Genomic DNA, 13,295 nt, shown 5'->3' with positions numbered 1-13,295 from the left:
CAAGGTAATTCTTCAAAACGCGAAACGAAAAATGTGCGATGGCAATACAAATTATGTCTGTTCCGTTTCTCAGATATAGTTACAGTTATGTGACGTTTAAGGGGCGGAGAACGATTCATAGGCTATCAACAACTTATTAATATAAATACTTTATATGTAGCTATCTATTGTCATTTAGACGCAAGAGTGCGCTTCTGGCCCATTTATTACATTTAATTTTCTCGCAAATGTTGTCAGTCACCTATTCATTAACACATGTCCTTTTTGTCATCTGTAAGATGAAGCACAAACTAGGCTTTTGAGTGGGCCTGCCATTTGGTTTCTTACATTTTTACTTTAGCTCACGGTAAAAAGTTAAAAATGTCAGTGAATCAACTTTGATAATGCAGCCTACAGTATCTCTGCACTGGACTTCACCATGCCCGAGCTTAGAAATAGGATTTTACGAGGATCACATGAAGATGTCATGTGTTACGGGACGTCGCGCTTGCGTCACATGCTAAACAGGGTTGATGAAGGGTAGATAAATAAATGTAGTTAATCCTTATGGCTGTATTGACTGGAAACATTTCATATTTATTTGCACACACTCCCGTATACAATAGGATTTAGCCAAGTGATGAATCCATTTTTTTTAACCCTCTCCTTGAAATTAAGTTACTTGAATTCAGTTCAACAGGTTGCTGGGGTTTGGAACTGCTCATACAAAAATCACCGGATAAGGAGTGTGCTTCATAAAAGCTTTTATTTGCATTAAGGATGTCCAATGCAGTCTATTGAGGATGTGAAATAGTTATGCAGGCATCAGTTGAATCAAACTTTAATAGTATACATTACCTGAAAAAAACATGTAATGTCCATGGCAAGTAAACAGGTTCCCACAAAATGTACAAGTACATTCTTTCTACATTTGCTATCTTTCTTTTTTGCCAAACACCATGCACTATTAAAACTGCATTGTAGAAATTGCAAAACAAAACTTGCTGTAAACACACTGCACTCATCACTGTCCCTTTGTAAAGCAATTCTGTTGCTTTTGTTTTTTCTGCATAGGCACTGTTCATCCTGATGTCTTTGGACATTAAGCACAAGACAAACTATACACAGTTACTATACAATGAAGACGTTATGCTTCCATCCACATTTTATGTAAAAACCCCCATATTCGCATATCTTGGACCAGACTGCCCCTCAGTCCTCTCCGCAGATAAGGAAGACAGCATTGGACACCTAGTGACCAGGGGGCAACTTGAACACAAGCCCTTCATTGCTCACACAAACATAAAATGTTTTACAATTACATTAGAGTAAAACTTCAGCACTGTCAAATACTATACGCAACGAACATTCAAAGATCATGGCAAAAAGTTCCTCCTGGAGAACTCAAAGTGAAAATAAAGCATTTAAAGTAAATATCTGAAAAGTGCAATTAAACAAAGTACTTGTGCTCCAACATGTTTACATATCAGGTACTTTGATGGAGATCACAAAATGAAAATGTATATGCTTCAATGTCTTCCATTGCAATCTATTCTGGGAGCACAGGCACAAGGAGTCAGTCTCTATGGTACATTTCAGATGGTATTGTGCTGGCTGTTGTTTAAAGATGACGGACAGAAGGGGAAGGGTCTGTCAGTGGTCAGACTGTTGAGTGCTCGGAGAACAGCATCAGGCATGTGATCTGAAAGCATCCTGGGACTGATCAAAATACTCCTGAACGCCATTTCATTGGACCAGTCAGCACGGTACCGGACCTGGGAAAAGCAGGACCTGAGGAAATAGACAGAAATCGGTGGAAAAATCATCCAACTTTCCAACATTCAGTCTGATAAAACAGTCCTTGAATAAATTCATGTTTGACATTCGCAGTTGATTAACTGATACACAGATCTGAACTAGATTTATACAGAACTGTTTTGTACAGAATTTTATGGCCATTTTGGAGGCTGAGGTTTGTGGTGCAAAAGTCGGACATTATAACCCTCACAAAGGTGGTATCGGTTACAGGTCTGTTGTATCAGACTGTATTATATTTATCTACATGGACAGATTAAACTGTTAACTGAGTGTGACTACCACCATCTACAATAATCTTTAACCCGCTGTTGAAAACCAAAATTGCAAGCTTTGCTTTTTCAACAAAAATTATTTATGTTATAGGTTGTGTAAAGAAAATAAATATCAGTAAATATATCAATAATCTCAAATGCCATTATGGTCATAGCCTCAAAAATGTTGTATCAGTTAATCATTGGAAGCAAACTACTTCTTACTAACTGAAGATGGGCAGAGTAACTCTTTTTTCAGTTAAAGTTGCAGTACATTTTTTGTTTGGTTTCATAACTAACTAACTAACTATAGACAGACCTCCGGGACGGCCCATCTTCTGTGATATGCAGAATGCGTCCAGGCAGGAACAGAGGCAAGTGTGCAGCTGTGTGGGCAGGGGAGTCGTCTGACGCCAGGCTCTGATAAGATGATGAGTGGCGAATAATCAGTGACTCCTCCCCCAACAGCGGCTGGCTTAGCTCCTCCTCCCTCCTGTTATCCATCTCAGTGGGGAAGTCGTCGGGGTCTCCTCCAAAGAGCTCGTACCAACAACCCCGAAGCAGGATGCGGTACTGAAACGCACAAAGAAAACATCTAAAATTACATCTGTGACTTCAGCTATCAAAATATGGTGTTGAGATGTAAAACTACACCATTGTCTGAGCTTTGAATGGATCTTACCTTTGGCTTATTGCAGTTGGAAACTATTTTAAGTATCCTTCTCTTCAGATCCTCCATATTGGGAATGCTCAATCTGTATATATATAGTGAAAGCAGATTTATTAAAAGAAAAGGAGAATACTGCTTATAAAAGGAAGAGAAGGAAAAAAAGAGGGCACAAGTTGCACTCATTTTCTCCTTCCCTGTGCCTGTAATAACAGGGCTGAGCCAAAAATAGCGTCTCCATCACGCAGCAGTCTATAATAGTACAGCACATTCATATTGGCCTTTTGAAGCAGGAGTCTGCAGTGCAGCTAGAGCGCAGACATATTTTTGCCTTCAGTGATCCCTGTTGAATAACCTAAACCGTAACATAGAATGGAAGCAGTATTCACATAAAACTATACTACAGCTTTGATTAAACATTATGTTAGAATGGCTGTTCAAAATGTACAGTAAAAAAAGCTTTCCTTACCTGGGAACCAGATCCTTTCCAAGCACAACAGAGACCACAAAGTCCTTGGAGTAATCGGCTAGAGCTTTACTGTACATGTAAAAAATACAGAACAGAAATTCAATGTAACATTGGAAGCTGTATGCAATAATAAATAGCACAAACAGAATGTAAACTTTAAAAATCTTATGTGTGATACTGAGGATGAGATTATATACACCTTATAAGATTGTTTTCAAATATATTGTTTCTCAAAGTAATACATGCCATACCTTTAAATGTAAAAACTCTAACATTAATATGTTGATAATGAAGTTTATTAAGGGATAATGTATATTACTTACTTAATAATATCGAACACAAACAATTTATGAGAACTACAAACGAACATTACTATGTACATGGTGATTTATGTACAGTATAATAAGATCAATTATTTAAATGATGCTCTGTTCTGCAATTCTTTAAAAAATCATTTGATGTAATCTTAGATTTCTGCAATGATGAGAATTCTTCAGTTTGTTACCCCAAATTCCTGCGCTCCATTTGACCTACAGGGGTGTGGACTGTGATGGTGAGGTGACTTTTATGGAAGATTTGAGTTGGCCAATATTATAATAATTATGGAAGTGTTATGGCTTCCTATAAGCCCAAGTACAAATAACACTGCTGGTTTGAATATCGAAAATGGATCAATAATTAATGTTTGACAGAAGGTAATTTAATATGTGAGAGGATCCAGATTGTAGAAATGTAATTTCCACAATCTCGCTTCACCTCACCACGTCACCTTCTGTGTCAGTCTCCTAAATATGCATTGGTAAGGGTTCACTTACAGGTCAAGTTTGTTTTTATAGAACTTTTGCATGGGAAGTCGTGTGCAAAAGTTCAGGTCCTGTTGAAAATAATACCCCTGAGTCTGCCCCTTGTTGTCTTGCAACTTGCCAAAGTGCCACTTTACAGTCTCTTACCTCAGGAGTCCCCCTGGTGGAGAGAATGAGTAGCACTGCAGGGTGGGGAAAGAATTGCGCAAGAGGATAGACAGCAGTGAAGCTGTGCCAGCACCCAGACTGTGACCAGTGATCACCAGTTTATACTCCTACAGACATAAGCACACAGAAAACACACTGCATACTCAGAGAATTGTTCATGATCTTTCACCTCCTCAAAACAACAGCTACAGCAAAAATGATAAGCTCACAATATCATGACTATTCTGTATCTTTGGGCAGGCTGATGGAGGAGTACATTGAAGTAATTAGAGTTGGGTTTTTAATCAGAGGAGAAATGCAAATTAGAGTGTTTTCTCCTGCCCTAACTGTAACCACGCTGTAAACCTGTCCCCCAAAAAACATCTAATTCCTTAAAAATAAGATTTAGCAGTAAAAAACCAAATACAGTAATGACTGGAGGTGAAATTAAGTGTCCCATCTCAGTTGGGCTTCTTACCGGTGCAATGGAGAAAGCCTGGTTCAGGATGCCATCATTCACCAACTTCCTGTAAATATAGCCTGCTGCCTGACATATGCCCTGCAAGAATCAAGGACAATGCAGCATTAAGACAGGTATATTCAAGTACAATAACAGATACAATCAGGATTTTCCAGAGCTTTAGAGTTTAAATTGTGACCTTTAACAAGTGACATTTATTCAGTGCATATGGGAATGTTACTTTTCTGGGTTAGGTGAATTGAATGATTAGAGAAATTCTGACATTATTATTGTACTTAAGGTACATTTTCAGAGTTTAATGTACATATATTGTATTTATGTGCATATATTTAATATGTTGTTTATTTCTGTTTTTTCTTTTTTCTGAGTAGCAGCAGCACCTGTTGTAGCAATAAAAGAGGTCTGTAAAGTAAAGACAGGTGTTTTAACTGAAGATCTTATGCAATTATTGATATACCACACTTCTTGTATCATTTTATGTGAAAACAAGAAAACATACTCTTTAAAAAGCAGGTGTTATTGTCTACAAAGACATGCAGAGTGTTGGGTTTAAACTGATATTCACCTTGTGAGCGTAGCAGGCTCCAGTCACTCCTTCTATGGGCAGGTTCTCACATTCGGCAGACAGGTCTGTCAGTACATCCTGCAGGACAGACATGGTGTGAAACTAAGACACTGAAAGGGTTTAGCTATAGGCTACAAGTAGATTTTTTAAGTTGTATCGAACACAATCCTGAGTGGGAACAATTGTTTCAGACTTGTTGACAAACATAAGCAAAAACAAAAATATCATCTTTCACCTTCACTGTTTATATATGCAAATGTTTGTCCTTACCGTCATACACACAAACGTACTCATTCACCACACTTTCACTTCCTACTTTAAACTTCTTTTTCTTTATGAGCGATATGTAAGTGCTATTTTTTCCTGTTTCTCACAGGACTAGAAGACCAACTGTGACCTATATTTAAACGCACAGCAGGTGGACAGAGGGACTTGTGACAATACAATACTAAATCCAATCTTTTTTTTCATGAGCACACATGAAAAGAAAGTGTAAAATTCTCTGCAAGTATATTTTAGACTAACACATACACATACACATAAACATAGAGATATATATAAAAGAAGGCGCAAACAAGAACACTCAGACCAACATTCTAACAATAAAGACACAACAGCAAACAAACAATAAGAAGGTTAAATAAAAACAGTTCTCTCACATTACAAAGAAGTAATTCACTGGAGTCCAAACTTACCTTCAGTGACAGTGTTCCTCTGACAGCCACCAGAACAGCCTCCCTCTTATGATCCAAAGCCACGAAGAATGGGATCTCATAGATCTGTAACAAAGGCTTGTTTACTTAATTGATCAACAGAATGTGGATGAACACTTTATATCATTGAGACTTCGCTGACTACAAAAAAAACCTGGGAACAGTAGTACTTCTTACGGGGGCAACTAGTGAAATTTCTACCTGGTTGTGACAGCTGACGTGGATGAAGTCTCTGTACTGCAGACCAGTGCTGTGCAGGATGGAGGAAAAATGACAGCCAAGGTGGTCTCCCCCCACGATGTCATACTCTGCTGCACGGCTCCTACAGCTGATACACAAACAAACTGATTAGGTGTGCCTAGGTAACTGAGTCCGCTCCTACTGTTACACAGGAGCTGTTAAACCTAACCTGGCCTGTTTTGTGACTTGTCTAATAACCCCTACTGACTCGGATAAGTAAAAAGCAACCTTACCAATCTCCACTGAGTTTGCAGGGCCCAGTAAGGAGGTTGGAGTAGATGTACAACGGCCAGCCATAAGCTGCTGCAGCAAACTGCATACAATGAGCGGCTTTCTCTAACTCTGTCTCCAGATCTTCTCCCTTTAAATGGTTAAAGATGTACAAGCACATTTTAAAGATTAGGGTTATGCTTCACAGATTTGCATGACTTGTACAGTTATAGTTTTCAACTCTTTTGGAGTCAGCTACAGGAACAAAACTGAGGGACTACTGTACATACGATGGGAGAGGAAGGACTGTGATCAACAGAGACATCTGGGTCTCTGCTTTGCTCCATTTTGTCCTGCTCCTGGTGCAGCAGAGCCAAACCTGCTGCTATGTCACTGGGGACCAGGTCTGTGTCCTGCAACACATGTACACACACAAGTATACTTGAGCTCATGACGGTTTTTGTTGAAGTATAACATCTTTCTCCATTTGTTGTATATTTTACAATATGTTAAATGCTAATTAACTGGCAGGTATAAAGGACAGAACAGTCAAAGGGAGAAGGTTCTCCTTACAGAGAAGAATCCGCTGACAAGCTGTGCAATGCTGGAGAATGCTGCTCGGTGACTTTCGTCCTGCGGCAGACAGCAGCAAAGGAGCCGCAGCCTGCTCTCCCACACCTTTACGGCCAGGGAGCGAGCAGTGGAGAAGAATTGGGTGCCCTCATTGCTCTGCAGGTCTCGAACTCCCAGAGGCTCCATGGCAGCAGGCCGGGGACTTGGGTTACCCAGTGGGTCAAACACAAACACTACGCCTATCCCAGTGAATAGCAGGATGATCCAGCTGTTGTGACACAGTAAGAGAGAGGCTGGATCAAAATACCTATTTGACAATTTATAAAAATAATGAAACCATAAACTCATAACTGGAAACAACATACCTGGCGACCACTGCTGCGATTACAGAACCCACTGTGGCCGGATCACAGCCTTTGCTGTCATCAGAAACCCAGACAGCTCCAAGACAGGCCCACACTAACTCAGGGATGTACAGGAGAGCACGTAGGTACACCAGGGCAGGCATAGAGCGCCGTGGGCCGGGGTTCGTAATGGTACCTGACAAACAATCATAGATATCTGTGTAACTTACAAAAGAAATGTACTTGTGATTTGCACCACAGATTAAAGTGTAATGAGCCGCTGTACATAAAGTACAAGATTATTATGTTGCAAAGGGTTAGAACACATGCCATCAATTTTTCATTCTGATGCTGAGAATGAAAACTGAAAATGTTATATGACAACTTGTCAAATAATGTCACATATTTTAAAAGGGGCTAACACGTTGTTATATGACAACATATCAGCCTCAAGTAAATATAAGATACTAAGTGATATATTCAACAGTATAACAGTTAGCTCCTTCCAGTGTAAAGGATGGCATGTGTGAACGTGATGTGATTTCACAAAAAAAGGGACTTGGACCAACTGTCTTACAAACTTCTGGCATTGCACATTGCTTAACATCCTGTATTTTGACACTTTTGCTGCTGCAGGCTTCCACCCCAGCAAAAAGTTTGTTCCAAGTATGGGTATCATTATATATAACACTCACTGAACTTAAAAGAATTTCCCCTCTGGAGATCAATGAAGAACTATTAAAAAAAAATTACCTTATCTTAAAGCTATGAACCTGGTAAACTATACAACACTGATTTACCTTGGGCACTGACGTAGACAATAGCACATAATGACAGGATGATGAGAGCCAACACAACTAATAGTCCAACAAGATAGCTATGGAGAACTCCTCTTCCATTACAATCAAAATGACCCTTGTGATAAGTGAACAGGATCATAGTGCCAATCCACCTAAGGAGAAAATGACAGCAAGACAAAAGCAGAGTCAGTGAATGTTATTATGAAGTGTAACAAATTGAACTTGCAGTAGCAAACGTGCTCAGCGAATTATGGACATTAATGAGGGTACAACATACCAAAGTACACGAAAGAACAGTTCAAAGCATCCAGGGAAAACAAGGTCATCACTGGCGATCCCCCACCGACGACCAAATACCACTATTCCAGGCATTTTGCAGATAAAGGAAAATTCCCACTGATGTTTTTTAACCTTTTCACCACCATACAGTGGGTTGGATCCTCTGGAACAATGAACACTTCAAGTCACGCATGACTTCACTGCTATGGCAGTGGCTACACTAGCTGTTGTCAACGAGCTTCATCCACTGTAGTCACATTATCACTTCCTGTCTTGCCCAACTGATTTCGTCCAAACGGGTAAACTAGCTACTAGCTAACTATAAACAAATTATTTCAGCAGATGCCTGGGTGTATCCGATAATGTTAACGCTACCTTATCTCATGTAATTAAGAACGCCTCACCTATATTTTGATGTCAAATACAGTACTGCGGCTTGTGATCTGTAAATACGTAAAGTTAGCTAACTTGACAAACATTAGATAATGTTGTTAATGCTGTTAAAGACATATGTATAGCAGTAACTATACCGTTGCGTGGCTAGCTTTACATTAGCTACCTAGCTAGCTAAAATACTCTAGCTTTTCCGAGAAAAAGATAATTAATTCGGTATCACAAACACGAGCGATTGCTTTTTTTAGCTAGCTATATATCAACATTTTGCTGTATAGGTACAGCGACCCATTTATCTCAAACGTTCATGTAACATAAATAATAGCTACATTACATGGGTGGTTTGTTTTGTTTCGTTAAAAAAAACAAGCAGTGTCCGTCCGCTGATGGTACCCAAGCGCAACAGAGACCATCACACAAGAGTTCCAGTCCAATCTTCTCTCGCTGTAAGCACGCAGCTACAGCGCCACCTAATGGCAAATGGCAGTTTTATGTGAAGTGTTTTTTGTATTGCAATGTTTCGCACATGGACTCTCTCTCTCCATCACAAACTGGGGCATAAAATAAACCAAAAATACAGGAATTAAAGGTTTTGACACTCAAAATTTCCTGGGTGAGACCCCCCAGACCCTCTTACATACAAACACACACTATATTTCCTTACCAATATTGAAGTATTCATTATTATTTTTGTTTTATTAAGTATGAGAGCTCTGTGTAAAGGTTATAAGCGTTGTTGTAAAAACAATTTAGCCTAATTGTTTTTTCTTTATTTGATTTGGCAGACATTCAAAATGTATAAATATATGGTACTGAAACATAACGCACGTCAGACATTATGATGTTCCGGACCTTTGCTTGAGGAAAAAAATCTCTGACTGGACCTCTTTCAAGTAAAACTGAGTACCCCTGCTCTGGACCTTGGTAAGTACTGCCATTTTAATTAAACTACATTTTAAACTGCCCTTTTATTCTGACAACATTAACAAGTCCTGAATTCAATGCTGGTGATTATATTTCAGTCAAACATATACTCAAAGAAACCCTGCTACCTTCCATCTAAAATGTGCTAGCCAAATAAGCATATATAGCTATTTGAATAAGAGATGGAATGGGTGCATTCAATATAAACTCTTAACTGATTGAATTAAGAAGTAGAACTATGGTGAAGTAAGTTATTTTAATTTGGGTAGGTATCGTTTGCTGTCATAATGACTTTACGCGCCTGGTTTCAGAATAGTACTTAAATGTACCTTTTCTCCTACTTTTTTAACGTCAATGTCCTTGATCACAAGTCAGTGTTTCTAGGTTCATTTTAAACTCTTTAGCTTTTGTCTCCGTAAACATGTGGTTCCATGGTGTAATGGTTAGCACTCTGGACTCTGAATCCAGCGATCCGAGTTCAAATCTCGGTGGAACCTAAATTTATTGTTACTGTTTTTCTACACTTTCAATATAAAGTACTGTGTATATCAACAGGATGCAAGTTTATGACAACTCTTGCCCACACAAAATTGCAAGTGTCGCTAAGCAGCAGCTAAGAACGTTTTTTCACTGACTGTAATGACGTCAATCCAACATGGCGGCGCACATAACACGACGTTCTTTTTTACTTCTCCGTAGTATAGTATTTCCAAGGCATGTAAAACAACGTAATGTTGTTATAAGAGGTATTAACAACACTTTACAATCGAGCGTTGGTTACGGGACCCGAGGGACAGACTCCACAAAGGTAAGCTAAATGACACCAGCAACATGCAGCCATAGTTTCTTTTGTATGAAGAATATCGCTGCCTAAAAATGTATTTAATTGCCTGTTAAAGGCCAGACTAAATGGAAACAGAACCTCTTGCGTTCTGGAAATAAATCATCATATATTTTATCCAAGACTTGACGCTATTATAATTCACGTTAATTGAGTTGCATTAAAATGAAATGAGTTTAGAAAGAGTAGAGAAATAAGCTTGGAAGTGCCGCATTTTACATCCCACCAACTACGCTAATTCAAGGGTCAAAAAGAGGGCAATCGGAGGAATGGCTAACGCAGGAATGAAGAATGACACCATACAAGCAGTAGTGTGCCCTTTCAAAGCTCCTGGAAGTTGTTGTGCCAGTGTGACGTGTGGCACTCTCTCTATGAAAATAATCAGAAGACAAATCAATAAATGAAATTTAATTAACAGTGTAAATATAGTCTTATGTTGTCTTTAACAGGACAATGGACAATACAATGTTAAGCTTATTATTATTTTACATTTTCAGGAAGACAAAGTGCACATCCCAGTAGGTAAATATACACATATTTAAGGCTATTCACTTAAACACACTATGAAAATATTTCCTTTGACTTTTTGTATCTTTTCACATAATATTTATCTTCCTTTGGGCTTTTAGAACGTCTTACAGTGTCTTACAGCAGAAGCAGCGGTCCTGGTGGTCAGCACGTCAATAAAGGTTCTTAAAGTTGATTATTTATTAAAGTGTTCCTTGGTAGACAAAAAAGCATTTATGCCCAAGTAATTAGTGACTCCTTACAGCTCTTACAAGACATTAAATCCTCAATCTTTTCTATTATGCACAGTATACTCCTTTGTGTAATGACATCTCAATCCACAGTCAGCACGAAAGCAGAGATCCGTTTCCATTTGTTAACAGCAGAGTGGATCCCGGAAGATGTTCGCCGCAAAATCTTTGAAAAGGTTTGTTTTCAAATGCTTGGGAATCAGGATAAAAGCCTGAAGTGTTAAACACAATTAAACAATTTTGTCCATAGTTGTATTACTGTTGTTCTTAAATCAAAGTTCTGTACATTATATTTTAATCAAAGTTTCTCTTTTATTATTTTCTCCTACAGAATCATTACATTGTCGTTAAAAATTGTTGCAATTAGTATTGAATGTTCTCTGGATTTTATTATTTTATCCTTCTTTATTTGAGTCTGTAAATATTATTAAGTCAACTGTATGTTTTTTTTGTTGTTGGCACAGAACAAAAACCACATAAATAAGGCTGGGGAGCTGCTGGTGACCTCAGAGCTAAGTCGGAGTCAGCAGAGAAACCTTGCTGATTGTATACAAAAGATTTCCGCCATCATTGCTGACGCCAGCAAGAAGCCACATGAGCCATCAGCAGAAGATATAGCTCTTAGGGCAGCGAGGTACTCCCAAGTTGCACAGCCATTGTTTTTCTGTCCAACTTGATTATATATGTGTTGTGTTTGACTTGAAATTTGCTGTTGCAGGTTGGAGAAGAGAAACCAGGAGAGACTAAGACAAAAGAAGATCCTCTCAGCTATCAAGCAGAGCAGACGACTGGATAATGACTAATTGATTGACTGTTAAATATCTACCTCTCATGATTGTATGTTTCATATTTACATATTATTTATGTGCCTAGTGTTGATTGTTTTGATTGTTTTGTATGGCGGACAATGTATTGAAAAAAACAAGTGCTGAAATAAATATGTAATTAGATCAGTAAAAGTTGTGAATTAAGCAGTTGACAAATTTACATGAACCTGCAGTTCTATTATTTTTGTACATCCTGGCTAACATTTGGTGTTGTCAGGTAGGTGATCCTTCCGTAAAACGGGGCTTAGTTCAAACAAAAGGGCCAATGACCCCACGGTGGTCGGTCGGCAATGTAAATTCCGAATCATCAAAAACCTAGCAGAGGATGGTTTCGATCCATCGACCTCTGGGTTATGGGCCCAGCACGCTTCCGCTGCGCCACTCTGCTCACGGAATCACTTAGTAACAGTGGTCAAATTTTAGTGTCATTATAATGAAAGTTATTGTATTTCTTTACAGTGAGAGTGTGCGTCATACCGTATCTAGTGTTGCTTCAGAGTTGCTGTTTCGATCAATCAAATTCTTCACCTGCTAATCTATCTATTTGCACTCTATGTTGAGAAAACGGAATGATCCCCTGAAATTCTAACGCCACACCGATCTAGCTACGTCTCTTCCTGTAAGCTCTCGACTAAAAAACGTTAAAACAAAACTGCGTAACTCATCGTGTGCAAAATACGACCACGAAGGGACTCGAACCCTCAATCTTCTGATCCGAAGTCAGACGCCTTATCCATTAGGCCACGCGGTCGAAGTAACGTGCAAGGTGATGTATTGTCTAGAAATCGTTACAATATGAAACACTTGGATAACCTGTGCTTTCGAGAAGAAGCATTAAAATTAATTTGATTTTTTGAGTTGTGTGAGCGTGTTAAAAATTTCAGGAAAGGACCACCACGATTCAATGCAATAAACATCCATTTAAGAAAATTGTTGCTTGTACAAGGACCTTCATCTGTTTGGCTCTCTGCAGTCTGAAAGCAGTTAGCTGCACTCAACCTCCCAGACAAAGGATCACCTTTCCTAATACAGTTGTAAATTATCTACTCTATGTGTGATGCATGTGATGCAAATTAGCCTTAGCAAATAAGCTTCAATCATTGGTTAAAACTGATGGAGGGAAGCGACGGTTTAGACTCCGCTCCCTCGTTTTTGGCGGAGGGACAAGTCCATGCCCCCAGCCACCCAATCAGCCAGCGGGGTCAACACCCTG

General features: G+C 38.9%; 2 protein-coding genes and 3 non-coding genes across 5 annotated transcripts; 2 read left to right on the top strand and 3 right to left on the bottom strand.

Annotated features, from left to right (window-relative positions):
- Positions 1-726: 726 nt before the first annotated feature.
- On the bottom strand, positions 727-9,083 carry daglb (diacylglycerol lipase, beta). Its single transcript, XM_069664444.1, has 15 exons — positions 8,338-9,083; positions 8,061-8,212; positions 7,282-7,456; positions 6,917-7,184; positions 6,634-6,756; positions 6,367-6,494; positions 6,095-6,221; positions 5,876-5,959; positions 5,181-5,258; positions 4,613-4,693; positions 4,135-4,262; positions 3,185-3,253; positions 2,731-2,803; positions 2,368-2,621; positions 727-1,770 (listed from the first exon to the last, which is right to left on the bottom strand). Exons 1-15 carry the CDS (start codon positions 8,430-8,432, stop codon positions 1,575-1,577), a joined length of 2,031 nt encoding a protein of 676 aa, XP_069520545.1. The 5' UTR covers positions 8,433-9,083; the 3' UTR covers positions 727-1,574.
- Positions 9,084-10,081: 998 nt separating this feature from the next.
- Positions 10,082-10,153, top strand: trnaq-cug (transfer RNA glutamine (anticodon CUG)). Its single transcript has one exon. It is a non-coding gene; the product is annotated as a tRNA-Gln (tRNA).
- A 158-nt stretch (positions 10,154-10,311) lies between these two features.
- On the top strand, positions 10,312-12,214 carry mrpl58 (mitochondrial ribosomal protein L58). Its single transcript, XM_069664872.1, has 6 exons — positions 10,312-10,464; positions 10,995-11,019; positions 11,127-11,186; positions 11,349-11,431; positions 11,720-11,889; positions 11,974-12,214. The coding sequence occupies exons 1-6, from the start codon at positions 10,312-10,314 to the stop codon at positions 12,056-12,058; spliced, it is 576 nt and encodes a 191-aa protein (XP_069520973.1). The 3' UTR covers positions 12,059-12,214.
- Positions 12,215-12,398: 184 nt separating this feature from the next.
- On the bottom strand, positions 12,399-12,470 carry trnam-cau (transfer RNA methionine (anticodon CAU)). The gene has a single exon. It is a non-coding gene; the product is annotated as a tRNA-Met (tRNA).
- Positions 12,471-12,760: 290 nt separating this feature from the next.
- trnar-ucg (transfer RNA arginine (anticodon UCG)) lies at positions 12,761-12,833 on the bottom strand. The gene has a single exon. It is a non-coding gene; the product is annotated as a tRNA-Arg (tRNA).
- Positions 12,834-13,295: the final 462 nt, after the last annotated feature.

Source organism: Semicossyphus pulcher, unplaced genomic scaffold, assembly GCF_022749685.1.
Source record: "Semicossyphus pulcher isolate SPU_LCO1_2020_fin unplaced genomic scaffold, fSemPul1.0.p SCAF_16, whole genome shotgun sequence".
NCBI classification, from domain to species: domain Eukaryota; kingdom Metazoa; phylum Chordata; class Actinopteri; order Labriformes; family Labridae; genus Semicossyphus; species Semicossyphus pulcher.
This window is presented reverse-complemented; position numbering and strand designations above follow the sequence as displayed.

Coding starts and splice junctions, on each gene's coding strand:
- daglb (XM_069664444.1), bottom strand. CDS start 8,432: ATGCCTGGAATAGTGGTATTTGGTCGTCGGTGGGGGATCGCCAGTGAT. Junction 6,495..6,633: donor ACAGTCCTTCCTCTCCCATC/GTATGTACAGTA, acceptor AACCATTTAAAG/GGAGAAGATCTGGAGACAGA. Junction 4,694..5,180: donor GAGCCTGCTACGCTCACAAG/GTGAATATCAGT, acceptor TGATTCTTGCAG/GGCATATGTCAGGCAGCAGG.
- mrpl58 (XM_069664872.1), top strand. CDS start 10,312: ATGGCGGCGCACATAACACGACGTTCTTTTTTACTTCTCCGTAGTATA. Junction 10,465..10,994: donor GAGGGACAGACTCCACAAAG/GTAAGCTAAATG, acceptor TTACATTTTCAG/GAAGACAAAGTGCACATCCC. Junction 11,187..11,348: donor TGGTCAGCACGTCAATAAAG/GTTCTTAAAGTT, acceptor CTCAATCCACAG/TCAGCACGAAAGCAGAGATC.